Source organism: Meriones unguiculatus, chromosome 11, assembly GCF_030254825.1.
Source record: "Meriones unguiculatus strain TT.TT164.6M chromosome 11, Bangor_MerUng_6.1, whole genome shotgun sequence".
Taxonomy (NCBI): domain Eukaryota; kingdom Metazoa; phylum Chordata; class Mammalia; order Rodentia; family Muridae; genus Meriones; species Meriones unguiculatus.
Genome location: NC_083359.1, coordinates 71913958 through 71940344, shown reverse-complemented (window position 1 = coordinate 71940344; position 26387 = coordinate 71913958). Strand labels below are relative to the sequence as shown.

The 26387-nt window shown below is 35.4% G+C and overlaps 1 protein-coding gene across 3 annotated transcripts in view; it reads left to right on the top strand.

Moving 5' to 3' along the window:
• The window catches only part of Odr4 (odr-4 GPCR localization factor homolog), a 35102-nt gene extending 10786 nt beyond the window's left edge, over nucleotides 1-24316 (top strand). For all 3 annotated transcript variants that reach the window (XM_060364430.1, XM_060364431.1, XM_060364429.1), the window contains exons 6-14: nucleotides 481-517; nucleotides 1160-1300; nucleotides 2736-2831; nucleotides 3753-3818; nucleotides 9322-9450; nucleotides 10446-10536; nucleotides 13899-14069; nucleotides 21955-22062; nucleotides 22637-24316. In XM_060364430.1, the coding sequence (XP_060220413.1) occupies nucleotides 481-517; nucleotides 1160-1300; nucleotides 2736-2831; nucleotides 3753-3818; nucleotides 9322-9450; nucleotides 10446-10536; nucleotides 13899-14069; nucleotides 21955-22062; nucleotides 22637-22704 (907 nt within the window). In that variant the 3' untranslated portion in view covers nucleotides 22705-24316. The remainder of the gene's footprint in view (nucleotides 1-480; nucleotides 518-1159; nucleotides 1301-2735; nucleotides 2832-3752; nucleotides 3819-9321; nucleotides 9451-10445; nucleotides 10537-13898; nucleotides 14070-21954; nucleotides 22063-22636) is intronic.
• The last annotated feature ends 2071 nt before the right edge of the window (nucleotides 24317-26387 follow it).

Here is a 26387-nt window from a genome sequence, read left to right as displayed (position 1 = left end):
TCTATAAACTTCCCAGGATAGACACTCACTAAAGAAGAGACACAATCCAAGGACCCACTACGTTAGGATCTGTAGAAGATGAGTGTTGAACGTATTTGACCGGAAAGTATCATAGCCCAGTGAATGTTCTTGGTCTTGATCCCATCCAAAATAGCACTCCTTCATGCTATGAAGAGTATGTTGGAGCAAGAAGCCACAGGTGCTTCTGTTCCGTTTATTATGATTATCAGTATTTATAAACAGAAGGAAATTTGTTTTCTGTTTTGTTAAGCACAAAATACTATAGTCAGCAATTCATATACATTCATTATACGTAAATACTCATCTACATAAATGTGTAGCTATATGTCTGTATGACTTTTAAATATATGAAATACTGTAATTTGTAAGCACTTGCATATATGTATCATTTTTAGTTTTTGAATTATGTTCTATTATCAAGAATTCTTTGGGAGTCATTTATGACCTTAATTAGGAAAGAATGTCTTGTCGAACTTATGATGTCCATGATCCAAAGGTAAGAAAAACCAATCTTTCAAGAGTTTTCTATTTTTTAAAAGTCAAAATTTTTAAGTCAAAATTCATCTTTGTATTCAGTTTTAATAATTTTCCAGTATCATCAATGTTAATAAACACTTGCAGTTTTTGTTTTGTTAATTTCCTGGCTTGTATTTGAGAAACTGATTGTAGAAGTGACTGAGGATTTTGTGTATCCAGTGCCGGCAGTCAACCAGCTCCCTGTGTGGTACAGAAACCAGACCATTTGCCTAAAAGTAGTGTGAAAATAACACAGCAGTGTAGGAAGCAAGGAGAGCACACCTATACTGTGGAGCAGCTCAGTGAACATTCGCTGCAACCAGAGTCCTTAGGATGGACTGGTGAGAGCTGGTACCTAGAGCATCTTCTAGAATTCTCCACAGTTTTCTGATCCTTTACCTACCCTGCTGAGGGTTGCCAAGATTGTCTTGCTTATGTGAAAGTACTAACATTAATGCATGTTTTCACTTTTTTACTTCTGCTTCCCTTATCAGGGAATTTTCTCAGCAGCACACAAAGTTAGCTTGTTTGGGTTGTAAATTTTATACTTTATATTATTTTCTTAATGCATATACTTTACCTAAGCCATATTTTATTTTGTTTTTCCACCTTCTCCCTAAAGAGTTCAGCACGACCTGCAGATTGGAAGTATCAGAACAGAGTGTCTACCTCATGGCTGTCTCTAGATTGTACTGTTCATATTAACATTCATATCCCACTGTCGGCTACTTCTGTCAGTTACACTCTGGAAAAAAATACAAAGGTATCAATGTAAAATATATTCTCTTCAGTGATTGCTGAGTGGGCTCTCTGCTGTTAACATGGTTGTGACCTTATAATTCTCAAAACTTGTACTCTATTTTAAATGATTGTTTAAAGAACTTTTTACTCTAGTTGGATTAGGAATTCTTTGAGCATGGATAATATCATAATACTAGTATATTTAGCATAGCATGTACTTAAATATTTATTAACAGGGGCTGGAGAGAAGGCTCAGTGGTTAAGTATACTGTCTGCTCTTCCAAATGGACCTGGGTTCAATTCCCAGCACCCACATGGCAGCTCACAACTGACTGTAATGCTAATTCTAACGGATCTGACACCTTCACACTAATAATGCACATAAAATAAAATAAAATTAATTATAAAAAATATTTATTAACATATGTAGAGTTTAATTATGTCCATAGCTTAATGATGACCTTCCCTTGACCCTGATTAGTTTTGCCTTTCATTTTTTTATTCCTTTGTATTTCTTCATCACTCTTGTTTATATCTAATTTTTGTTCTTTAATACTGCTTTAAGCTAGTCAAGGCTATTGGATTTTATTTCTATGCTCATGTAATTAATAAGACTTTGGAGTTTTGATATAAGTTTTAGGAAAAGATCAGAAAACTCATTAAATATAGATAAGGTGCTAAATATTTAGGGCTGTGAGGGGGAGGGGCTGGTATCAGACTGTAAAGTAATTAAATATATATATGTGTGTGTGTTATATTAGGACATTAAATTTTACTATTGATATATCTTTTAGTAAAGCTGCAGTTAATCCTAAACAGCTGTATAAACAAATCACCACACAGAGACTAGGATTTATTTAATTAACCTAGAACACAATGCTTGGCAATAGTTACTCCCTCCTAAACCTCCAAGCCCACATAGTTTCATACCATTCAGATTCACCCATTATACTTGCTTTTAGTGATATCTCAGGTCCGGTTCATTTCTCTATGTCGTTCCAAGACCTCTCCTGCAGCTTCTTTCCTCTTCTCCCTCTTACTACTTCCTCTTATCCCACTCTGAACCAGGATGTCCCACCCTATCCTCTCCATTGCTCAACACTGTGGCTGGTTGTTTTAATTGACAATTTAGAGAACAAATGCTGGCATGTTTACACAAACTTGAGACAGGTGATGCTTAAGTATTACAATGCAATTGTCCGAAACCAGAGAGTGGGGGAGAGAAATCAGCATTTGAATGAACAAGGGTAGGCTGTATACATTCCAAAAGAACATTATACCAACATATATGTAAAAAGATTAGGACTGTGTTTTAGTTTGTGGTACTGGATTTAAACATTATATGTTGACCCTTAGACGATTTTCAATACTTCAGTGTAGTAGGTGGAGAAGAGTAGAATCTACAAGGCTTGAGTAAGATAACCTTACATCTGAAAAATTTTATGTTATTTTTTAAGAGTGGACTTACACGCTGGGCCAAGCAAATAGAAAATGGTGTTTATTTGATTAATGGACAAGTTAAAGGTGAAGATTGTGACCTATTAGAAGGACAGGTGAGTTAAGAAAAAATTGTCTTATGTATGAAATAGTGTTTTAAGGAAAAAAAAGATTTAATTTTAGTCCTTGTTTTCATTAAAATAGGTTTCATTTACTCATTTCTAGGATGTTTTTGCTTTTTAATTAATTTATTTTGATGCAGGGTCTCGATGTAACCCCGACTATCCTGGAACTCACTGTATAGATCATACTGGCCTCAGACTCAAAAGCTCTGCTTGCCACTGCCTCCAAGTGCTGGGATTAAAGCCATCCTGGGCTCTAGTGTCTTTTATAGTAAAGAGCAACTGTTTTTCTCAGAAAGTGGTAGGAAGAGGCTATTTCTGGTGTAATTGAGATACCGAATCCTGGGCTTCTGAATGACATCTGCATCTAAAGTCTATCTAAATGTCCAAATTGTAAAAGCTTATTTAAAATGAAATTTCTGTGTGGAAAGCTCTATAAAGGTTTCTTAAATACCTTTGACTTAAATAAAGAGGACCTTAGGTGATCTCTCTTGCACAACAGAAATCTGCAAACTGGAAAAAGCCAAATAGTAAATGCTTTAGGTTTTATAAGACATGTTATTGTGCAACTATTCATCTCTGCTGTTGTCCAACTAAAGTAACCTTAGAAGATAATATAAATGAATGATCTTGACTGTTCCACTAAATCCTTATTTACAGAGAAAGATGAATTTGACCTACAGAAAAATAATGTACTAATCTCAAAACCTAGAAAAATTAAATTAGGAAATACTTTTTAAGATAATTGATTGATAGAGAATATATAACACAGTGTTCTGTAAAAAAGCAAAATTAAAATTATTAAGACCTATATTTTCTCCTTGTTATTTAGAAAATGTAGATTAGTTCCTAAATTGTTCCTTATTTTTCATGTGTAACCTTAACAGGCTGGCTTTTCACTTTTGTATTTTTCAGAAAAAAAATAGAGGAAATATGCAAGCAACTGCTCATTCTTTTGATGTCCGAGTGCTAACACAATTGGTAAATATTTTTAAAACCACTTATTTAAAGTAAATTACTTCCTCAAAAATAAAAATTAGGAATGTAATTGTATGAATTGAAAAATATAAAGGGCAAAGGGGCCGTGTCAGTCTAGGGTGATCATTTCAGGTCATTGTTAACCATTATGTGAAAATGTCTCCAGTGGAACTGAATATTGTAAAAGGCTGTAAATAGATTGAGCCAGTGATTTCTTTGTATAAATGAATTATACAATTTTGTAAATGCACACACAGCTGGGTGTGGTAGCACATGCCTTTAATCCCAGCACTCAGGGAGGGAGGAGCAGGCAGATCTCTGTGAGTTCGAGGTTAGCCTGGACTATTAAGCAAGTCTAGGACAAGCCAAGGCTACATAGAGAAATCCTGCGACAAAAGCAAACAAACAAACAATAACAACAAAAAAAGCGCACACATAATAACCCCCTGACCCCCAAATAGTGCAAGAGATGAAGCTATAAGAGTTATTCCCAAGAAGCATTGCTCTGATTAAACAGATCTCAAGGCTATTAAAATGTTAGCAAATAGATGACAATTTTGGAAGCATATATATATTCACATGTATGTATTTAAATTTTAAGCTGTTGATTATTAAAGTTAGAATTCTTGGAAACTTAAAAGAAGATGTGTATTGATGTACTGAGAGCTGTCATATACTTAATTTGAAGTATATTTTTAATCTTACACTCTAATTTAATAACAAAAGGGAGCTGGAACAACGGTCAGTGTTTCAGAGCATTTAGTTGCTTTTGCAGAAAGTGTGGATTTGATTCCCAGCATCCACATGGTAGCTCATAATTGTCCTTAACTCTAGGTTCAGGGAACCAGTGCCCTCATCTGATCTCCATGTCTACTGGGAACAGACATGGTACACAGACATAGATGTAGGCAAAATGCTCATATAAAAAAAAATAAAATAAATCTAAAAACTCTCCAAAGTATTGATTAGCAAGTTTCATTTTTTTTCTGCATGATGCTTTTAAATTATACATCTATTTTGAAATTTAAAGTTAGGTATGTTGAGGAAACTGAATTAAATAAAAATCACTTAAATTAAAGCTATTAGTTTATAAAGCTATTATAAATGTTGTTCACTTTAAACTGCCTCGTGCTGTCTTAAAGAACAGACCGTAATTATAGGAAGTATAAGAAACTTCAATTCAGTGTTTTCTAGACTTTGAAACCCAGGACTACTACCAAAACTTTCAGTTTTTTAACTGAATTGAGAAACTGGAGACAATTTGGTTCATGAGAATGCTTTGCTGTCTGTCTCTGTATTTAACTATAAGATGTTGCTAAGTTGGCATTGTATCTAAGCTTCTCTGCATAGTTTCTAATGTTTTCTCACAGTACTTTTTTTGTCTTATATTTTTTACTTGACCTTGGACTTTAGAGATATACTTTATTCAAGGCATGCTATTTTTTATTTAATGATCTTTACTACTTAGACTTGCTTAGTTACAATGTCTGATTCAAGGTTCTTTACAGTATCAGCATATTATTTTCTTTATTTTCTAACCTATTCTAGATGCGGTGTCTTTACATTTTGTGTATGTCTTGATCCATGTGTCTTGCCCAGCCATCTAGTCTCCTGCTGCCAATAGTCAGAATCCCACCTGTACATCAAGATCTAGTTCCAAGTTATTAATTAAAAAAATAAAAATATGAAATATAAAAAAGACATGAAGTTGGTAGGCAGGAGGCACTTGGGGGATTTGGAAGGAGGCCGTGATAGATAGATAGATCATTGTTTAGTGTATAGAGTGTTCAAAGAATGAAAAATAATTATACAAAAGAAATCCAACCTCCAAATGTCGGTATTTTCATTGGGTTTCATTTAGGCAGCAAAGCCAGAGGAATCATTCTTTTTCCAAACTTTTCTGTTAGTACCAAAGTAATTCTTTCGCTTGTGAACACATTAGATACTTAAAGGCTGTTTGTAAGCCAGTTTGTGTTTGTAAGCCAGTTTGTATTTAAGTCTAGGTAGCAACAATCATTGAAATTTGTAGAACCCAGCAAAGTTTCTTCCAAAAAAGTGCCATTTTAGTCCTTATAGCCTTTAAAACTCTTTCCCTCCTGCATATGAATATGTTGTATTTTTTATAGGATAGTTTATTTTGGATAAAAGTACCCTAAAATGAGTATTATAACTGTTAAAATATGATAAAAATAAATCTTAAATTATATATTACGTATGTGTATATAATTTATAATATTAAATAATTAAATATATATTACATAATGTATGAGAAAAGCCCATTATTCTCTCCTTACTTTATTGATTTATCAGTGAACTCTACAGGTATCATAGGAAACTGTGATACCATAGGAAAGGTAGTATAAGCATTTTCACCTTGCTGCTTCTTTTGGTGACATATTTTAAACGTTATTTTTACTTTGTGTATGAGGTATTGTCTACGTGTCTGTATGTGTACCACATGCATGCCTAATACCCGAAGAGGCCAGAAGAGGGTATTGAATCCTATGGAATTAAAGGTACAGACGGTTATGAACTGCCATGTGGATTCTGGGAAGTAAAGTTGTGTCCTCTATTAGAACAGTAATTGTTCTCAACACCGAACCATTTCTTCAGCTCCAACAGATGTTTTTTGTTTTGTTGTCTTAGTAAGAATTTCACAGTGATTAAGTATGAATTCTTACGAATACCTTTAAAGGTTGGAGAGATAGCTCAGCTATTAATAGCACTTGTTGCTCTTACAGAGAACCTGGGTTAATTTCCCAGCACCTATAAAGTGGCTTACAACCATCTGTGATCCCAGTTTCAGGGGGTCTAACAGCCATGCATGTGATCCACACATATGCATATAGGCAAAACATTCATATTCACAAAGTGAAATAAATAATCTAGAAAAAATCTTTAAAAATAGCTTTTTGGGGGATTACAAACTTATACCTTGATTGCTTGTGCCTTTTTAGGACCATATGGTCAAAGATTTTTTTTTTCTACTTTATTTTCTGTCTTCTTGATCATGTAGGTTTATAGGCGCATAACTCTTTCCACAAGTTTTATTATTTGCTTTCATTTTCTAAGAATGGACCACATTGTTGAATTATTTATTTCAGGTGAACTTGGGATATAAATTATATTCTTATGACTGTTTTTTGTTGTTTTGTCATTTTTGTTTGTTTTAATTTATTCTTTGGGAATTCCATACAATATATTTTGTTCATATTCTTTCCTTACCCTTAGGTCCTTCCATATCTGTTTTTCTCTACAAATTTATGATTTTTCTTTCTTTTAAAAGTGCAAAATAGCTGGGCATGGTGGTGTATACTTTTATTCCCAGACTTAGGAGGCAGAGGCAGGCAGATCTACGTGAGTTCAAGGCTAGCCCAATTGGGCTGCAAAGCAAATTCCAAGATAACCAGGGCTTCACAGAGAAATCTTGTCTCAAAACAAAACAAACAAACAAACCCAAAATTATAAGATAAAAGCAAACAAAATCCATGAAGTCTAGGTCTGGCGAGATAGTTCATCAGTTAGGAGCACTGATTACTTTTAAACAGATCAAGGAAGGTTGGATTCCCAGCACCAGCATGGAGGCTCACAACTGTCTGTTAACACCAGTTCTAGAGGGTCCAAAACCCTCTTTTGGTCTCTATGGGTATCACACTCCTACATGTGCACAGACACACATGCAAGCAAAATACCTATACATATATAATTAAGTTAAATCTGCTTCGTGTTGTCTAACTGAGCATGGGGCCTGTCTTAGATTGTGTTTTGATATACCCAGTATCATTCAATTGATAAAAACTGATTTTTTTCTTTTCCAGCAGCTAGCAATTGCAAATATTATTTTGTCTAGAGATAGTGCTTTATGCTCCCTTCCTCTGCTGGGAATTTGTTTGGCTTGAACTTGTTTGGGTCTTGCACATGTTATTACAGCCTCCTTGAGTTCATGTGTACCTATATTGTGCTGTACATGAAACCACAGGAGAAAAGTAGTAAGTCTCACCCACCATAAATTCTGTGAGCTACAATAATGACTTGCCTGTAAGATATGCCCTCTTGTTCAGCCACTTCATGTTTTTAATTGAATGTAAGGCCTCCTTCAAGAGATAGAACCATACTTGACACCGTTAATATGGCCAGGAACCTTAGACTGGACACTGGACAGGTCATGGGCCTTAGGGGGACAACCTTACTATTATTCTGCTAAGGCAACATAGCAATAGTCATTTTCTGACTCCTAATAACATATATCTATACTCTCATCAGAGGCGTTTCTCACTGTAGATGGTACTTAACTCAGAGACCCGCAGTGGTACAGTGTTAACAGAGTGAGATATTTTGGAGCATTCAGCCCTAAATGAGATGTCTTTATCCTAGTTTTCTCCTCAAGCCTGGGATCTGTGCAGAGGAGAGTGTGGAAAGACTGTAAGAACCAGAGGTGGCAGATGCCTTTGAGGGAACAGCCTTTTCCAGACAACAAGACTCACGCACATTTGAGCTCACAGCCTGGGACTGACACTCAGTTTTGTTTTAATGAGCAGGTTTTTCTTTCCATCATGATGCCAGGTCTTTACAAGTACTTTGAGTGTTATCATGCTGTCTTTGTTTCAGCACTTAGACAGGGACATGTAAAGCATCTGAAATGAGGCCGGAGTGATGGCACTTGATGTTCTTGCAGAGGCCCCAGCTTTGGTCCTGGAATTGATATGGCAGCTAACAACCATCCGTCTAAAACTCTAGTTCCAAAGGATCCAACATCCTCTTCTGGCCTTCTCAGGACTGCACATACATACATGTATACAGGCATATGTTCCAGGCAAAACATTTATTTATATAAAATAATAATTTAAATGTCTGAAGCATCTGGAAAACGAGGTATTGAATACTGCTCAGACTGAAGATGGTGGAACTGAGATGAAAATGAGCATGTTATCCCTTTGGAACTTTTCATAGCATTTTCTGGTGACAGCTCTAGCTGATGTTGGGTTCTTACATGAGGAAAGCATAGGGTTACTTTTAGCATATAAAAGTTATATATTGAAAACACAGAAATAAATGTGTGTCTATGCATTGGTTAGAATTTTACAGTATTTATGGTGTCCTAACTTACATACTTTTGTGGTTTTTTTCTGTATTCTGTACTTTGTATCTCCTCCTGTAGCATGTCTTCCTTATGCATCTTCTTGTCTTTTTAATAATTATCTAAGGAAACTGCAAATAATGCATTTTTAGGGGATATAGTAAGTATTATTATTTTAAATATTCATGTTAGTGAGAAAACATTGAGATGTAGTTGGTTTTTTATCTATATTAAGAATGCCCAGAAAATAATATGTAACTTATAAAGAGACATCTAAAAAAACTTTTAATAACTTATAGAGAATATTTTCAAGTACTTAGGCAAAAATATATATATATATATATATTTTTTTTAATAAAATGGCTACATAATGGCTAAATGTTTTCTATAGTTAATAATATTAGGACTGGAATGAATTTTGTCTTTCAGCTCCCAAATTCAGACTATAGATCCACGGCCACAGTCCAAATCTGCAGTGGTTCTGTAAACCTTCGGGGAGATGTGAAATGCAGAGCTTATATCCACAGCAACAGACCCAAGGTCAAAGATGCCGTACAGGTAATTTCTTTTGAGAGCAGCTTGGTTTCTTAACAGGAGAGTTACTCCCAAGAAGAATTGTTAGGTAATGTTGCAGAGTCCAGAAATTTAAAGATGGTGACCAACTTTTACATTATAAATCATTTCCTGATTTGGAATATTAGAAAGATTTGTTTAGATGCAAAACTTAATTTTTTTTGGCTTTAGTTTACTGTTTTAATGTGGGCTACATAGATTTATCATTAACTACAAATGTATTAAAATAATATTAATGGGTATGCTCAGTAAATGACAATAACAAATAGAATGATGGGTCATTTATTGAGTGGACATTCTTACTCTGGAAAGCAAATTATGGGTCTTTCTGTAATGAAATAATTCAAGTTTGAAGTATTTATTCCTTACTATTGTAGGATATTTGATCCCATTGTGAACCCCAAAATTGTGAACTGTGAATGGTTGAACCCTATCACATATCTTTAATCCGAGGACTTTTTATTGTAAACAGGTGATTATGGTGTGGTTTACCCAGCCTTACCACACACATTTAATCCAAGAGCTTTCTGTTCACGGGATTTAATAAAGTTAACCCTAGGTAAGAGGCAGAGCAAGAACCCAGCTGACAGAAGTTAAAGAGTAGGAGGGACTTTGCATTGAGAGGTACTTAAGACAGTGTGGAGAAGAAGAAAGAGCTTTTAGCTTAAGCTCTGGCTTTAGGTTAGGCTTCAGCTCCCTAGCTTTTTGGGCTTTGAGCTAGCAAGTCTTTGGCCTTAGGTTTTTTGGCCTTTCCTTTCTGGGCTGTCAGCTGAGCTAGTGAGACTTTTGGGTTTTTTCCATCCAGACCTGAGCTGAAAAGGAAGGTCAGAAGCAGACTTTCTCTGCCTCTTTGAGCTACCAGGTTTTCACCCCAGCATCTGGCTCCTGAGTCCTTATTGGTAAAATAAAATGGTTGGGATTTTCATTTTTTTAAAAAATAACACATTACTGTGTTTTTGCTTGTTTTTCTTCCCCCATAGGCAGTGAAGAGAGATATTTTGAACACAGTTGCTGATCGCTGTGAAATACTGTTTGAGGACCTGCTTTTGAATGAAATTCCAGAAAAAAAAAGTATGATGATAACATATGTACTTTTTTCTGTTTGTTCTGTTTCATACAGTAAGATTTCAAGATTTAACATGTATGTCATCTTCTATAGCATGTTTTATAACAGTAGGTTGTCTTTTGCTTTTATTGCTGAATAAAATCTTTCAGTTGCTCTCTCCTCCACCAGTATGTTTGGAACACTTCCTATCTGCAAAGATGTCAACATTTATCAATTGAAAGGAAGATTTTTTAAATGTTATATAACCCTTTTTTTCTCACATTTGAAATTAGTTATTTGAGAATTTCTTATAATGTATTTTGATTATATTCATTCCCTCCATCACCTCTTCCCATATCCTCCTTACTTATCCAGATTTGTTTGTTTGTTTGTTCTAAAACACAGCAGATATAGTTTGTAGTGCCCACTTATTTTTGGATATGTTGCCTTCCACTGGGGCATGCTTAGTCCACTAGGAATCACACATTCAAGAAGACTGACTCTCCTTTCAGCAGCTATCAGTTGCCCTCTAGCCAAGGGTAGAACGTGGTGTCTACTTCTCCTCTCCATGCTGGGATTTTGTGTGGCTTGAGTTTGTTAAGATCTTCTGCATGCTGTCACAGTTGCTCTGTGTTCATCTGTGCAACTGCCCTGCTGTGTCTGGAAAATGCTGTTGTTTTTTTAGTCCTCCACCACCTTTGGCTCTTGCAGTTCTTCTGCCCCTCTTCTGCAATAACCCCAGAGACTTGAGATGATGGGGTCTGATGTAGATGCCACATTTAGGGCTGAGCATTCTATAGCCTCTCATTCTCTGCACCTTGACCGTTTGTGGGTCTCTATGTTAATTGCCATTTACTGCAAAAGAGACTTTTCTGATGAGCGTTGAGAAATTTCACTAATCTAAGGGTATAACAATAAGTCATTAGGGGTCAATTTAATGTGATGCCTATTTAGCAGTATAACAGAGTAGTCTCGTACCAGCCTGTGACCTAGCCTGCCACAGGTTCTTGGCCCTGACAATGGTGCCAGGTTTGGGTTTCAAATTGTGGAGCAAGCTTTTAGCCCAGTCAGAAAGCAGATGACATTCATGTCTGTTTTACTAGTAGACATGTCTTACAAGACCAGTTTCACTGTAGCTAGCAGGGGACACAGCAGGATAAGATTGATTTTTTTTTTTCCATCTAGTAGCATGCATAAGCACCTTCTAGTATTGTGAAAGCTGGCTTTCAGATGAATACCTGCTTAATTTCTTCATGTTTTAGCACTCAGCAATAGGATTTGACAGTGAGCAAACAAGAACATTGGCAATGGCCTATGCTGTTTGGGAATTTATGGAATCTTCTTGGCCAATTACTCCAAAAGAGGTAACCCATTCCTGGCACCAGACTTTTTATTTGTTAGCATGTGGTGTCTTAGAGGCATTTTTACACAATCTTAATGTAAACTTTTTATATATGTGCATGTAAATACTTCAGGAAGCTTCTGTGGTAGTGGGTTTTCATATGATGTCTTTGAACTGTCTTTAGTATTAGTTATCCCTGTGTTCCTTCCTCTACCCTCCCCTTCCATTCCCACCCCATGTAATGCTCTTTTTTGTTTTTGTTTTGTTTTGTTTTGTTTTGTTTTTCGAGACAGGGTTTCTCTGTGTAGCGTAGGCTGTTCTGGACTCACTTTGTCAACCAGGCTGGCCTCAACTTCACAGAGATGACCAGCCTTTGCCTCCCTGAGTGCTGGGATTAAAGGTGTATCCACTTTGTGTTCCATTATTCCCCTTTGACTCTTTATAAGTAGCTGTATTTTATCCCTCTTCTCAGGGAGAATTTTTAAAACAAATGCTTCTGATTGAACTATTTTTGCCAAAATAAACAGTGTCAGCAGTTTAAGACTTTTTTTTTTAATGTAGGTTTTAAATCACTTAGGTGTACTCAAACATTAACTTACTGTTGGTTGTTGTATAGTGGACTTTTTTTAAGGTACTATTTATATACTATATTGTTTTATGTTTCTTAGCTGTTCTCTAACAGACTTAATTAGTTTCAAGAAATGGTTGATATGTCTTTGGAAAAACAAAAGCACTTTATACCATCTTAGTAATTTGTATTAAAATACTTTTGTATTAAAAAATTATATTACATATGCTTTTTGAAACCACACCCCTGTGTCTCCATTCCTACTCTTATGTGGTGAGTGAATTTCTGAATCTAAGTGGGGTTTTTTTCCTTCCTTTTAAATGAGTAATTAAATGCATTGCAACCAATTCTTTGACATTCAGTTTTTATAACATATTCCTTCTTCGGGCATACTTATAATCCAAATTTGAAGTGCACTGAAAATTCCTTACATCCAATTATCCATTCATATTATAACCATCTTTGAATTTTTAATTTAATATTCAAGTATGTTTGTTTCAAAATATACCATCGTCCTAGTTTTGCATGCTGTGGTACAAACTTCAGTTGTGTAATTCTAACACTAGGAGGCAGTGTGATCAAAGAGTAAAACCATTCTTCAGTTCTACACAAATGAGATTATATACCGAAAGTGGGAGAATCATAGTTTATGTCACTGTATTCCCCATGACACTTACAGAATACTTCAGCATCTTGTGTTTGTAATTATTTAAAGTGAACCTAGTTTTTAAGAGGAAGTATAGATTGCTAATGGAATGACCCCAATTTTCTGCTTGATCTTTACATTGATAGCTTTTTATATTTGATACAAAGTGGTTATTCTTTACAAAAATGTCTATTTTGTGTTAGTTTGTTAGAGATGCATTTTGAGCTTAAATGCAGTTATATTTATATAGCTAGTAAATGCCTTAGAAAATTTGGAGACGTATACTCTAATTTGCAAGTATCCAAAGAAAGGTGAAACATGGTAGCTGAGGAGATGGCTCACTGGCTAAAAGTGCTTACATCCAAGCTCAAGGACCTGAGTTTAGTTCCTAGATCCCATGAATCTAAAGCCAGATGTGGTAGCGTGGACTTCTAATTCCAGTGTTGGGGAGGCAGAGACAGGGAAGCCCCTTACTTTGACATTGAACATGCATAAATAAAAAAAAGTTGGCATTAAAATTCTGAATACTTAAAAGATTAAAACAAACAAGAAAGGTGCCTGTTTATAGGGGAGTTACAAAATTGACCGAGTGTTCCATCATAGGACACAGAGGGTCCTATAAGGTTGTGTGATTAGCAACATCTCTACATTAAAGGCAATGAGGAGTGTGTGTTTTATAGGTATATTAGGTCACTTTGAAGAAGCCAAGGGAATTGAGGAAAGAAAGAACTCAATAAAAGGAATTTTGTCAGCTAGAAAGTACAAAATCATTGTCATTTCAAACTTTATTTCAAACAGATGTTTGAAATGTAAATATTATATTTATTTTCAGATTATGAACTTCCCCAGCGAGTTTTTGTGCCCCTTCCTGGATCCTCTGTAATGTTATGTGATTACAAATTTGGTGATGAAACAGCTGAAGAAATCAGAGAACATTTTTCAGAGATGTTAGATCATAAGATTCAAATAGAAGACTTGGAAATTGCAGAGGAAGTAAACACAGGTAATTAAAACCTGCTTAAACCACACCTAAACTCATTATGCCTTCCTGTTTCCTTAGAGCTAATTCTGTTTAATACTTTAAACTATTAACTGAGGTCTACATAGACACACATATATGACAGATCTCTACACATAAAAAAATATAGTTTTCTTTGGATGCTTTAACCAAAAATAAAACACATCCAAGTTTCTTTTGAGTCTAGCAAGTGAATCTTCATGAGAAATTTTATCTTTAAATGTGTGGAAATATGTAGCTTTCAGGTATTTATTACAATGTGAGGTAAGTTTTTCTCTGTTTTATAAGACTCTGTCTGTGTAATTTGTCATTTTCTTTACGTTCTCGTTGTAGAAGAGGGTCACTCTAGCCAGGTGAGCCATCAGAAGTCAGAAAATGGTGATTTGGATACAGCATAGACTTGTGGTATATCCAGTTGTGTAGCCCATTGATTCCTCTAGCCTTTGTTTGCACATTTGACCTTAACTTAAGAAGGTTTCGTTTGATTTGTTTTATGTATTTCTTTGTAATAAGTACAAGATATAAAAATGTTTATCTAAACAAATGTATAAATATATATTTCTAAATATTATATATTAAAATCAATCACTTGTGAATATTAATAGGTACTGAGTAAAAAACATCTTATTTTAGAAATCTGTGGTTTGGGGGCTGGAGAGATGGCTTAGAGGTTAAGAACACTCGCTGTTCTTCCAAAGGTCCTGAGTTCAATTCCCAGCTGACCACATGGTGGCTCATAACCATCTATAGTAAGATCTGGTGTGCAGGCAAAATGTTGTATAAGTAATAAATAAATCTTTTTTTAAAAAAAAAAGAAATCTGTGGTTTGATAGAAAGTTTTTGGGTTACTTTTGAATATGAATGTTTATTACATTTGAATGCAACAATTTTTAAACGTTTCTTTTCTAATTTCTTTGTCAGTTCTGTTTAATTTTCAACCCCATTAGGCAGTAATACAATGTTCATTGGTAAAGCCATTTAGCATTTAATTGTGGGATTTCAAATCTGTCAGGGAAGTTTCAAGTTAGTTGAGGACCACCTATGTCTAGGGATTTTTTTCCTAACAGCTCCATGTCAGTGTTGATAATGTTGATAATGATAAGACATAAAACAGTATATCTATTTTGAAAGAGAAAAAAAAATCCTAAATTTCTCAATGTTCACTGTTAAAGGAACTGTCCTTTAATCCTTTGAAAGCTGGTCTTTTATAACTAGCATATTTTCAAGGAGATTAAAAACTATTGTTGAAAGTACCTTGGAGGTAGTACTTGGCTCGGTGTTTAAGAGCAGCTGTTGCTCTTGCAGAGGATCTGGATTCAGTTTCCAGAATCTACACAATGACATAACCATCCATAACTCTTGTTGCCAGGGTTCCAATACCCTCTCCTAACCTCAGACTGTACTAGGCTTACACAAGGTACACATACATACATGCAGGCAAACACTCATATTCATAAAAATAAATCTTTTTAACAGGAAAAATATTTTAAAAACAGAACGTATATTGGAGCCAGAGGAGTCGGTGCCATTACAGCTACCCAAGAGGCTAAAATGTGAGCAGCAGTCAGCCTTTCTGCAACTTACAGTTCATTCAAGAGTACGCATCAGTAAAACATTTGCACTACTTCCTGACTGCATTCATGCTTTTAAATTTGAGGCTAACTGTTCTAAATAGTTTAGAGCTAAATGTCCCACATTCTTTATTCTCTTTGTTGTAGTTTCTAAACAACATATTTCCCTTTCCATCTTTTGCCTTAGATTGGGAATTTCTTTTTTAAATATTTTTTATATTAATTCCAGTTTATTTACTTTGTATCCCAGCTGTAGTTCCCACCCACCTCTCCTCCCAATCCTACCCTCCCTCATCTCCTCCCTGTCCCTTTCCAAGTCCACAGATAGGGGAGGTCCTCCCCGCCTTCCACCTGACCCTAGCTTCTCAGGTCTCATTCGAACTGGGTGCATTGTCTCCTCTGTGGCCTGGCAAGGCTGCTCCCCCATCTGGGGGAGGCGGTCAAAGAGCTAGCCATTGAGTACATGTCAGAGACAGTCCATGTTCCCCTTATTAGGGAACCCACTTGGACACTGAGCTGCCATGGGCTACATCAGAGCAGGAGTTAGAAATTATTTGTGTATTTGCTAGGAAATGTACAGTATCTTTCAATTGGTTAGTGACTTAAAGTAATAAAAGAAAATTACTTCCTTAAATATATTGATTTGCCATTCTTAAAATAGTTGACCAAATTAAGTTACTACATTCATGTGATGTTTAAATGTTTTAGGTCAGTTCCATTGTTGTGTGACCGTCATAAGACTGTACTTAACGCACACCAACTTATTAAATAGGTCAGTCACTGAACCTGTTATAATTTTGGTGCTGTAAGGAGAGACAGGCAGACACGAGGTGCATGAGGCTGACACTGTGGAACATGACATAATTTTTTGAAGGAGATGAACTGTGAGCTTCATTCATTTTATGCAAATGCATCTGAGCTGTCATCAGGTTAGGGTTTACAGTCGTCAGTAAGATGTAAAATGTTTTGAGTCTCGGTCTCCATTATGTAGCCCTGGAGCTCCCTATGTAGACAAGGCTAGCTTCAAGGATCAACCTGCCTCTGCTAAGTATGTACCATCACTTCTGGCTTATACTGTATTTTTATAAGTAGGAGTGTACTCTAAAATAATTATGGAAAGTATATCATAATGTAAAATATTCATAAGTCAAATAATAATTGTTTATTATTATTACCAAATACTGTATACTAGCCATCCCAAAAATTAATTATCAGAATAGGTAGAATTTTATACCCATCCTCAGCAATATATTGATGCTTTAACTTAAAGTACTTTAGACTATTACTGTACTTGTAGATATTTAAGGTCCTGATATTACAATAACAAAGGGGACCAAAAAGTATTTTGGAAGTTAGGTGTGGATACTTAATTATAATATGTTAGTATAGAAACCACACTGATAGGAAACCATAACTTTTTAGATAATGCATATTTTTCTGTTTCTGGCATTTAGTAATGCACTGACAATATTACCACTCAATGTAGGAAGTATAATCCTTTCAGACTCTACCCAGCTTTTGAAACTTGTATGAATTATAATCAAGATAATAAAATGTATTATTATATATTGCTTGCCTATAGTATATGAACATTAGGATTCTATAGATACAGTATAGTAGTATTTCTCAACAATCATGCAACACAGCAGAATGTACAGAGAAGTAGATTGAACAAGGTGATTAGGTCTGTAATAGAAAAATGGACAGATTGCCAGATACACAACAGAGCCACCATCTTTGTATGGGACTCAGAGACACTTCTTGACTTTTAAGTTGATATTGAAGGAAGAATTAAGTAAAAGTGAGCAGACATATTAGGAGCTGAGATGTAGCCAAGAATAAAAATTGCCTATAATTATGTTAGCTTTGCCTCACTCAGAATTTGTTGAATTGGAAGAGATAATTTAGTAATTCTGTATAGGTTTGTGTTTTTTGTTTTTTTTTTTTGTTTGTTTGTTTGTTTGGTTTGGTTTTTTGAGACAGGGTTTCTCTGTGTAGCCTTGGCTTTCCTGAACTCAACCTGGTTTGTAGACCAGGTTGACTGTGAATTCACAGAGCTCCGCCTGCCTGTCTCCCAAGTGCTGGGATTACAGGTGTGTGCACCATGTCTGTCTAATTCTGTATAGTTTTACTAGAGTATATTCTTTATCATTATGGGGTAAGGTAATAAAAGTACAAGTTTAGTGGATATATTATGGGTTTTTAGGTAAACTTCTTATCTGTTTAAGGTTATATTCATTTGTTTATTCATTTATTTACACAAAGATAATGAGTGTGCAGTTTTCTCTTTTATTTTAGGTGCATAATGAAAACCATGGTGTCACTAGTAGCTGTATAACCTGTCTAAGACATTTCCAAGCCCCAGAATCCTTTGGGCTAGGGACTACTTTTTCTAAAAAATATATATATATATATATATATATATATATATATATATATATATATATAAATTATATTTTAACAATATATTAATATTATATATATACATGGAGGATGGTAGGATACTTTATCAAATAATTTCCTCTCAGTGAACTTTCGCACATCAACAAAAAACATTAATGTTAAAGTATTAATATAATATTTTGTAATATACTCAGATTTTCATAAGCATCTCAGTTAAGGTTTTTGAATACAATAAGCCCCTGAAATAGTTGGGATTCAGAAATGGAAATAAGCTACACATTTAGGACTCTTAAACCTTCTAAATGTCTGATGTTATTTCTAAGTTTTTGAAATTTTTATTTGTTCTACGGCCATACTACTCTGCGCCCGATCTCATCTGAAATTATTTGTTTGACTGTTACTATTATTTCTGTTCTGTAATGTTGTTGTCAAGTAGTTGCTATGCTTAAAAATACATATTTTGCCAAATAAGTATCTTCAAATAACATACTTTCAAATGATTTAAGGGATAAAAAATAATTTGTTTGTCAAATGACTCACTAATGTTGAAGGATAACTGGGGCTTTAAAATTTCTTGGATGTGTTAGTCATCGCATAGACATTAACTAAATAATTCAGATGTGCTTTGTCTATAGTATTAGATAAAAATAAATTGAAGACACACCTTTAAAATATGCTGAAACTCATCTTTGCTGATTCTGGAGCTAGTTATTCTTTGTTACTAAATATTCATTATTTTTGTGCTGTGGCTGAATCCACAGCCTTGTGCAGGTAGGAAAACTGTCTACTATCCCCAGCCTTGGTCTTTATGTGACGCTGGCAGACTTTACATGCATACTCACATGCCTGGGAATCATTAATAATATAAAGGAAAAATAAATAAATCTGATTATTGTGGTGCTAGGAATGAAATCAGGGCCTTAGACACAGCAGAAAGTCATGCTACCATTCAGCTATCTCTCAAGCCCTTTGTCCTCCCCCTCCTTTTAACGTGTGGTCTGTCCCGATAACCCAAGTTTTCTTCAAATAATGCTATTTTTCTGCCTCAGCCTTCTGAGCTCTGAAATTCAGGTATATGACATCACTACCCCAATTAATGGTACATATTTTTGGACAATTTGTTGACTGTAGTTCTACAAGGACGGGGAACTCATCTATTTACAGAGTTCAGGTCCTGATGACATGGAGATGGCTTAGCTGGTGATGACAGCACTTGCTGTCAATACTGATGACCTTAATTATAAAAAAAAAAAAATGGTAATAATGAAGTAGATAAAAGCTTCCTCACCCTAAACTTTTTTTTTTTAATTTTGTACCATAGATACCTATTTCAGTAAGTTAATGTATCATTCTTATGTGGCTATACTGATGTAACAGGATACACACTTGAACACATTTTATTAACACAGGGTGTTGTAGTAAATAAAAAAAAGTGTTTATTATATGCTCTATGATTGTTGTGGTGGTATTATTTAACCCATTATCACAATCAAATAAGACATGGACACCTGTTAGATTTTATAATTGCCTTATTACCTTGGGCCAGGAAGATATTTCACCTGTGCTATCTCAATGTCCTCACCATCCATCTCTCAGCTCCCATCCAGTGCCATCCACTTTAACCATCCTCATCTGGTCTACCTTTCATCCATAATCCCAAGACACTTATATTTTTCATCTTGCTGTTTTCCATCCATGCCATCCTTGGAGTACTTCCTCCCAGACCACATGGTTCCTTCTTTATGCTAACCAATCCTGGTGTCCTCCTGCCTCCTTTCTTCCTGTCTGTCTGCCATGATTCTCCTGTCCTCTAAAGCCTGGGAACCTTGGCTATGTTTACCCCATTCTGCCCTGCAGGTTTAGGCCATTTAATCAGGTAGGTTTACACAATAAGGATATGTGTATCAGGGCAGTAACCAAATTTTGAGGGCCAGTAATTTGCATTAAAATAAAGCTTCAGAACAACCCCCAACAACAGGGTAATTAAACTTAAGCAAACACTTCAATTTGTCCTATTCTAATGTTCTCTATATATCTGTCTTTGTCTCTCTCTCTCCGTTTTCTCTCTCTCTGTCATACACATACACACACACACACACACGCACATACCACTATATTATTTGTTGTTGTTAATAAGGAATCAATCTGAAATAGTTATTTTCTTTTTTTTTTAAGATTTCTTTATTATTTATACAGTATTCTACCTGCATGTGTGCTTGCACAGCAGAAGAGGGCACCAGATCTCATTATAGATGGTTGTGAGTCACCATGTGTTTGCTGAGAATTGAACTTAGGACCTTTGGAAGAACAGCCAGTGCTCTTAACCTTTGAGCTATTTCTCCAACCTCTGAAATACTTATTTTCAAGCATAGTTCTCTTGAATTCTGTAGCAGTTTCTGAACTACCACTTTTCTGGTATGGGCTGAGTCTGGCCATGCTCTTCGAGGACTCTGCATTCCTACCACAGTCTGAGTAGTGCTGCTTCCATTTAATTTATGTATGGTGAGAGTTTATATATTTATATATGTCAGAGTTTGTTTTCATAGGATTCTTTAGTGCTGGGGAAGGAGGAAAAAAAAAACCACTGGCCTGTATGACCTCTAAATATTTTATGAGGTCAAACACTTTTATGTTAAGTAAATTCAAACAAGCAAATCTATATAAAATATTATCAGCATAATGTAGTAAAAACTTATGTTTGGGCTGGTGAGATAGCTCAAAAAAATGTCTGATGATTGGAATTCCATCTCAGGAATCCTTGGTTGAGGGATAGGACAAACTCCTAAAAGTTGTCCTCCGGCCCCACATGCCTACATTGGCATATGTGCACCCATACTCATACAACATCAGCACACACACACACACACACACACACACACATAGTTTTTAAATATTGTTTCCTACCATTTTAAAAAACAAAATAAATAATTTCTAACTTACCATTCTGTCTCTGTCTCTCTCTGTCAAACACAGAGATACACACATACCACTATACTATTCATTTTTGTTGTTGATAAGGGATTCATCTGAAACAGTTATTTTCAAGCATACTTCTAGAATTTCATAGCAACTACTGCACTGCCACTTTGGGGGTACAGGGTGAGTCTCCAGACTGCTCCAGGACTTTCTGTTCCAACCACATTCTTTAAGTCAACTACCTAGAATCCTCAGCTTCACCTTTACCTACTGGGTTTTGCAGTACTTGCCTTCCTTAACTTCTAGACATTTGTAAGGTAAAATTTCTTGTCATATTTTGCTGATATATGTCAAATTTCTAGGATTAACAGTCAGTAATCTTGTTCTGCATTAGGAAAACTAGAAAACTTTTTTTTAAAACATACTTTAGTCTACCTAGGTTCTTTCTTGTACTTCCTTTCTGTAATCCTATTTATCTTGAGAACTGAATGAACACGAGTCATTCTGTTCGGTTTAGGTCAATAATAAAACAATTGTGTGTTCTGAGGAATATATCACTTTGATATATATTCTGTGAAATTTAGTCCACCTATATTGAGTAATGAACAAATTCATTTTATGTAAAAGATTATCGGGAAGGATGACTAAGTGGTTAAGAGGACTTGCTGCTCTAGCAGAGAACTCAGGTTCAGTTCCCAGCACCCTGCAATGCATACAGATAGCTCCCAACTCTCTGTAAGTCGGGCTAAAAGAGATTTGATGGGTTTCTGACCTCCACAGGCACCAGGCACACATGTGGTACATAGATATCTATGCACATACACATAAAAATAAAATAAAGCAGATTTAAAATAGAAATAGACAAATCTTTTAAAATGGGTGAGTGGAAGAAAAATGCTGTTGATTGTGTATATTCTTTGTTATGTTATTTTTGAAAGGCAGTTCTCAATTTATGTAGGGTTTTTTCTGATTTCTTGCAGCTTATATAACTTCTATGAATAGTGAAGGTTCACTGACCAACACAAGAGATGAACAACCAGAGCAATCAAATAAAACAACAATAGGATTGAAAATTCAGCAAAACATAGGTATTTGCTTTTTTATGACTTTGAAAATGAATTGATTTTGAATTTCCTTTTTATCTTAAAGTTAATTTTATTTCACCAAAATGTTAGATTAAGACAGTATTACTGAGTATGATGAAAACTGACAATAGCTACACAAGTAAATTTGCATTCTGATTAAGAACACTACCCACTGGAGCTGTGTTTCAATGTAATCTAAGTGTGAGACATATTGGGTATATGTCCCTGTTTACTTATATGTATGTATGTGTCCATTCATACACATATATTTACAGAAGCTTTTTAAAACGTTTCTTCTATTTTCTCTTAGTGTGCATTTGTGTAAGAGAGACATTTTGTCTAGGCTTTATGATCTAGTTTTTCAACTTACTACCATATCTTTCTCTAAGACTTCACTGGATTTTAGTATGTACATATCTATACACATTTGTAGCATGTGCATTTATGTGTACGTCTGTGTGAAATGTCTTTTGGACCCATTTGTTACCCGCATTTCCCATATTTCAGAGCCTAAGGATCCATTGAGCCTTTCTTTTGCTCATTCCACTTCCATTGTTTGTGTTTGTTTCACTTTTAGGTGCGATTGCAGTAGTCGCAGTTGCAGTGCTTGCTGCGGGCATCTCCTTTCATTACTTCAGTGATTAGGGTGAGGCGCAAGAGCTTCCTGACCGTACAGAAAACACTGACCAACAGCTATGAAAAATAAAGATGTAAATGTCCCTGCATTGAAGCTAGCACAAACTCTGCTACGATAATGTCATTAGATGTGTTTCTGGCTTACCTGAAATATCAGCTGCCTTGTTTAGCCCTGCTTTATTATCTGGCCCAGGCTTCTAAAACTGAACTATGCGTTTAAATGGAGTTGCATGTAACAAATCACTTATATATTTCTAGAAGGGTCAAAATGTGAGCTATTTCAAGAGTTTCGTCCTATTGAACTGGATCACACACTGCTCAGAATATTGACATTTTAAGTATTCTATAGGACTTTTCTGCTGTGCACTCTGTTGCAGTATGTTATGGACATGGTTTAAGTTGGAGGCCGGGAATATTTAAGCACACAGACTGTGGTCTCCTGGATGACAAGTACCAGAAGCAACACTACAGCACAATGTATGCCTCATACCAAAATGAAGAGAAATGTAAACCTGAGATGCTTTCCTAGGTAGCACAGTTCATGTTCATTAGCTCTCACCGTGTAGTTCTGTGTAGCTCCTGGCAAAACAAACTGGAATCACTCCTACCTTAGGCCCAAGACTCCCATAAGTTATGATCAAGCAATATTTTTTCATGATTGTAAATCATGAGGTACGAGATGCAGTGAGACAGCAGGAAAAATAAAATATAGGAAAAAAATAAACATTGAAGTCATTTCCCAAGGTTTGTATCAACAACATAGAGAATAAAAAAAGAGAGCCATAGATGGAGATAAGAGCCAAGTAGTACTCCTTGGAATGAAGAGTATATTCTTTAAGGGAAGAGAGGAAACTGCAGGCTGGTTAATGGTAGTAGACTCAGGTGATGAAGAGATGAGTGAAGTGGAAGGTAGAGCAGCGAGAAGGACGTATAGATGGAGAAACGGCAAGGTCTAGGAGAACCAGGAGGGGAGAATTGGAAGAGAGGCTGCACTTATGGTAACATGTTTCTCCACACAAGTTAACAAAACATAAATTCAAGAAACAATATATCTTAAATATAGTACAAAATAAAATCCATGCTGGGTGTAGTGGAGCGTGGCTTTAATCTCAGCACTTGGAAGGCACAGGCAGCCAGATCTCAGAGTTCAAGGCCAGCCTGGTCTACAAATTGAGTTCCAGGACAGCCAGGGCTGGTACACAGAGAAAACAAACAAACAAGATTCCACAACTGAACCACAAGTCTGAAACAAGGTTTTAAAAAAGCAAAAGGGGCTATAAAGATCCTCAGCTAAGGCATGTCAGTCATATATACAGTAGACCCCCAGTAGCAACAGTGTACCCAAGAAGATTGAAAAATACCTTCAGAATTATGAGAGGAATTGTGAAAACTTATGCAAGGCAAAACTCAGAGACAATAGGCCTTCATTAAAGAAACAAAAAAGGATGGTCTTCAATAAGGAAAATTACTCCAAAAGCAAGATCTGAAATTGAATTGTTAGTAAACAAACAAAATGATCAATATTGTAAATGCAAAATGTCATTTGTATAAAGCAATCATAATGAAGTATTTATAAAAATTGTAAACAAATATAAGACTGAATAAATATTGGTTTGCAGCATTAATGTGGAATTTTCAAATAAGGATATAACTGGGAAAATCTGACCGAAAAAATAGGATGGGGTTGGTTAGAATCACAGTGCTTCAAGAGGCTTCTGCTAGGATTCAGGAGCCAAGCCAAGTTGATGTTTAAATTCAGTTATTTGAGCATGTGGTTAACTGTCAAGGCTATCTTCTCAAATAATAGATTGGTGGTGAAAGATACCAATGAAAAGGAGTTTTTTGGCAGCATCTGCCTCAGCTTTTCACCTCTCTACTATTCAGACTCTCAACCAAACTTTGAAAGCATATGTGAAGAGGGAAGATTTTTCTAGCTTATTGTATGAGGCTCATATAACCTGCTAAAAGCAGTGTTAGCCAGAGAAGAGAAAACTACAGGCTAGTAACATTTTTTAACACATGTGAAAGTCAGATGCACTATTTAGTTAGTTCAGCACTGTACTAGAAAGAGGTATGAATGTTAACTCGGTTCATACTCCTTTAGAAAATCAAGAAAAAGACAAAAACCCAAGGCATTTTAAAAATGTGATTTACCTACATAAGAGACTAATTAAGGCCATAAGTAATACCATTTTACATTCACTAGGTTGAAAAGCTAAGACATGGACATGTTAATAAAAATGGTATGATAAAAGACATTTTACACTGTAGGAATTCAGAAAGCCTTTTGGCCTTGTAGAGCTAATTAACTAATGTGTGCGTGTGTGTGTCTCCTAGATAAAAGTATGTAACAATGTTTGTAGCTGGAATCCAATATTAATTTAAAAATAAGTAAATTATAGAGGATGTAATTTTATTTAGCAGGAAGAATGAACTACATGCAATACAAAGCCAGGCTTCATGGCTCATACCTGTAATTTCACCACTGGAGATTGAGGCAGGAAAGAAGATTTCAAGTTCAGTGGCAATCTGGGCTGCATAATGAGACTCTTGTCTCAAATTTAAAAAAAAAAAATTAATTTTATTTAGAAATGATTAAATGCCAACTCTACATACAGTATAATACTATTCATAAAAGTAAGCTAGTTTAAACTATATTACATGTTTTTGTGGTGAGATTCTTTTTAAGTATAAAAAGTATAAAAGCTGAATGTGATAGCCAAACAGAGAATCAAGGTATAACAAATACATTGAAAATAATATTGCCATTCTTTGCTTTCTAAGTAACAGGTGTCCAGAAGTTTATTTTACTTATTTAAGGCAGCAATACATTACTTTTGCCAACAGACCATCTCTACTTACATCAATAATGGTTTTTCTTACAGTTCTGAGTGGACAGAAGTCATTTTAGTTCTCTATATAGTTGTTGCTGGAACTTCCACTATTTTAGGGGCCAGATTGGGGTTGAAACATACAAGATGGTTTTTTCACCTGGTTAACAATTGATGGTAGCTCTAAACTGCAAACCTGGCTATCATATCTCAGGTCTGTGTAGGGTTTGTGTCTGGGTTGCAGTTCTTCCATTGTAACTGCTGAGAGTCTTCATATTTTATGAGGCTTAGGATCAAAGAAGTAACGCAAGTGTGAACATTCTGACAAGAGAAGAATAGAACCTGAGTCCTCTTAAAACCCTGTCTTGGAAATTCCTGAACATGGGTTGGCCAACCTCCAGGATAAGCCTAAATTAAAAGACAATGGGAAGAAAACCATTATTCAGAAGGAGTGTACACTGATCACAATTTGCCTTTTAATCTATTGCTTGCCTTCCTCTGCTGTGCTACTTCTATGGACCCATAAAATGTCTTCCTTTTACATAAGCCCTAAGGTGTTCTAGGCATCAGTAGTTCATGACATTCTTACCAGCACAGTGGGGATTAACCCAAGTTCTCTGACAAGCTCATAAGCTTGATTGAGTCTCTTTAAGAATTTGTCTGAATACAGATTAGCCACTACACAAGAAATGCCCAGGAAATTTTCTTGATTTCTGATTTTAGCTTGATGAGCAAATATACTAGAAAAAATTCACAATGTAGTAAAGGTGTGTTGATGTTAATAGGCTTGGGTTTGTTTATCATTAAGGACAAACAATAAAAGAGAAGTGATTATTTTATCTTTGCTTTCCCCATTTTGAA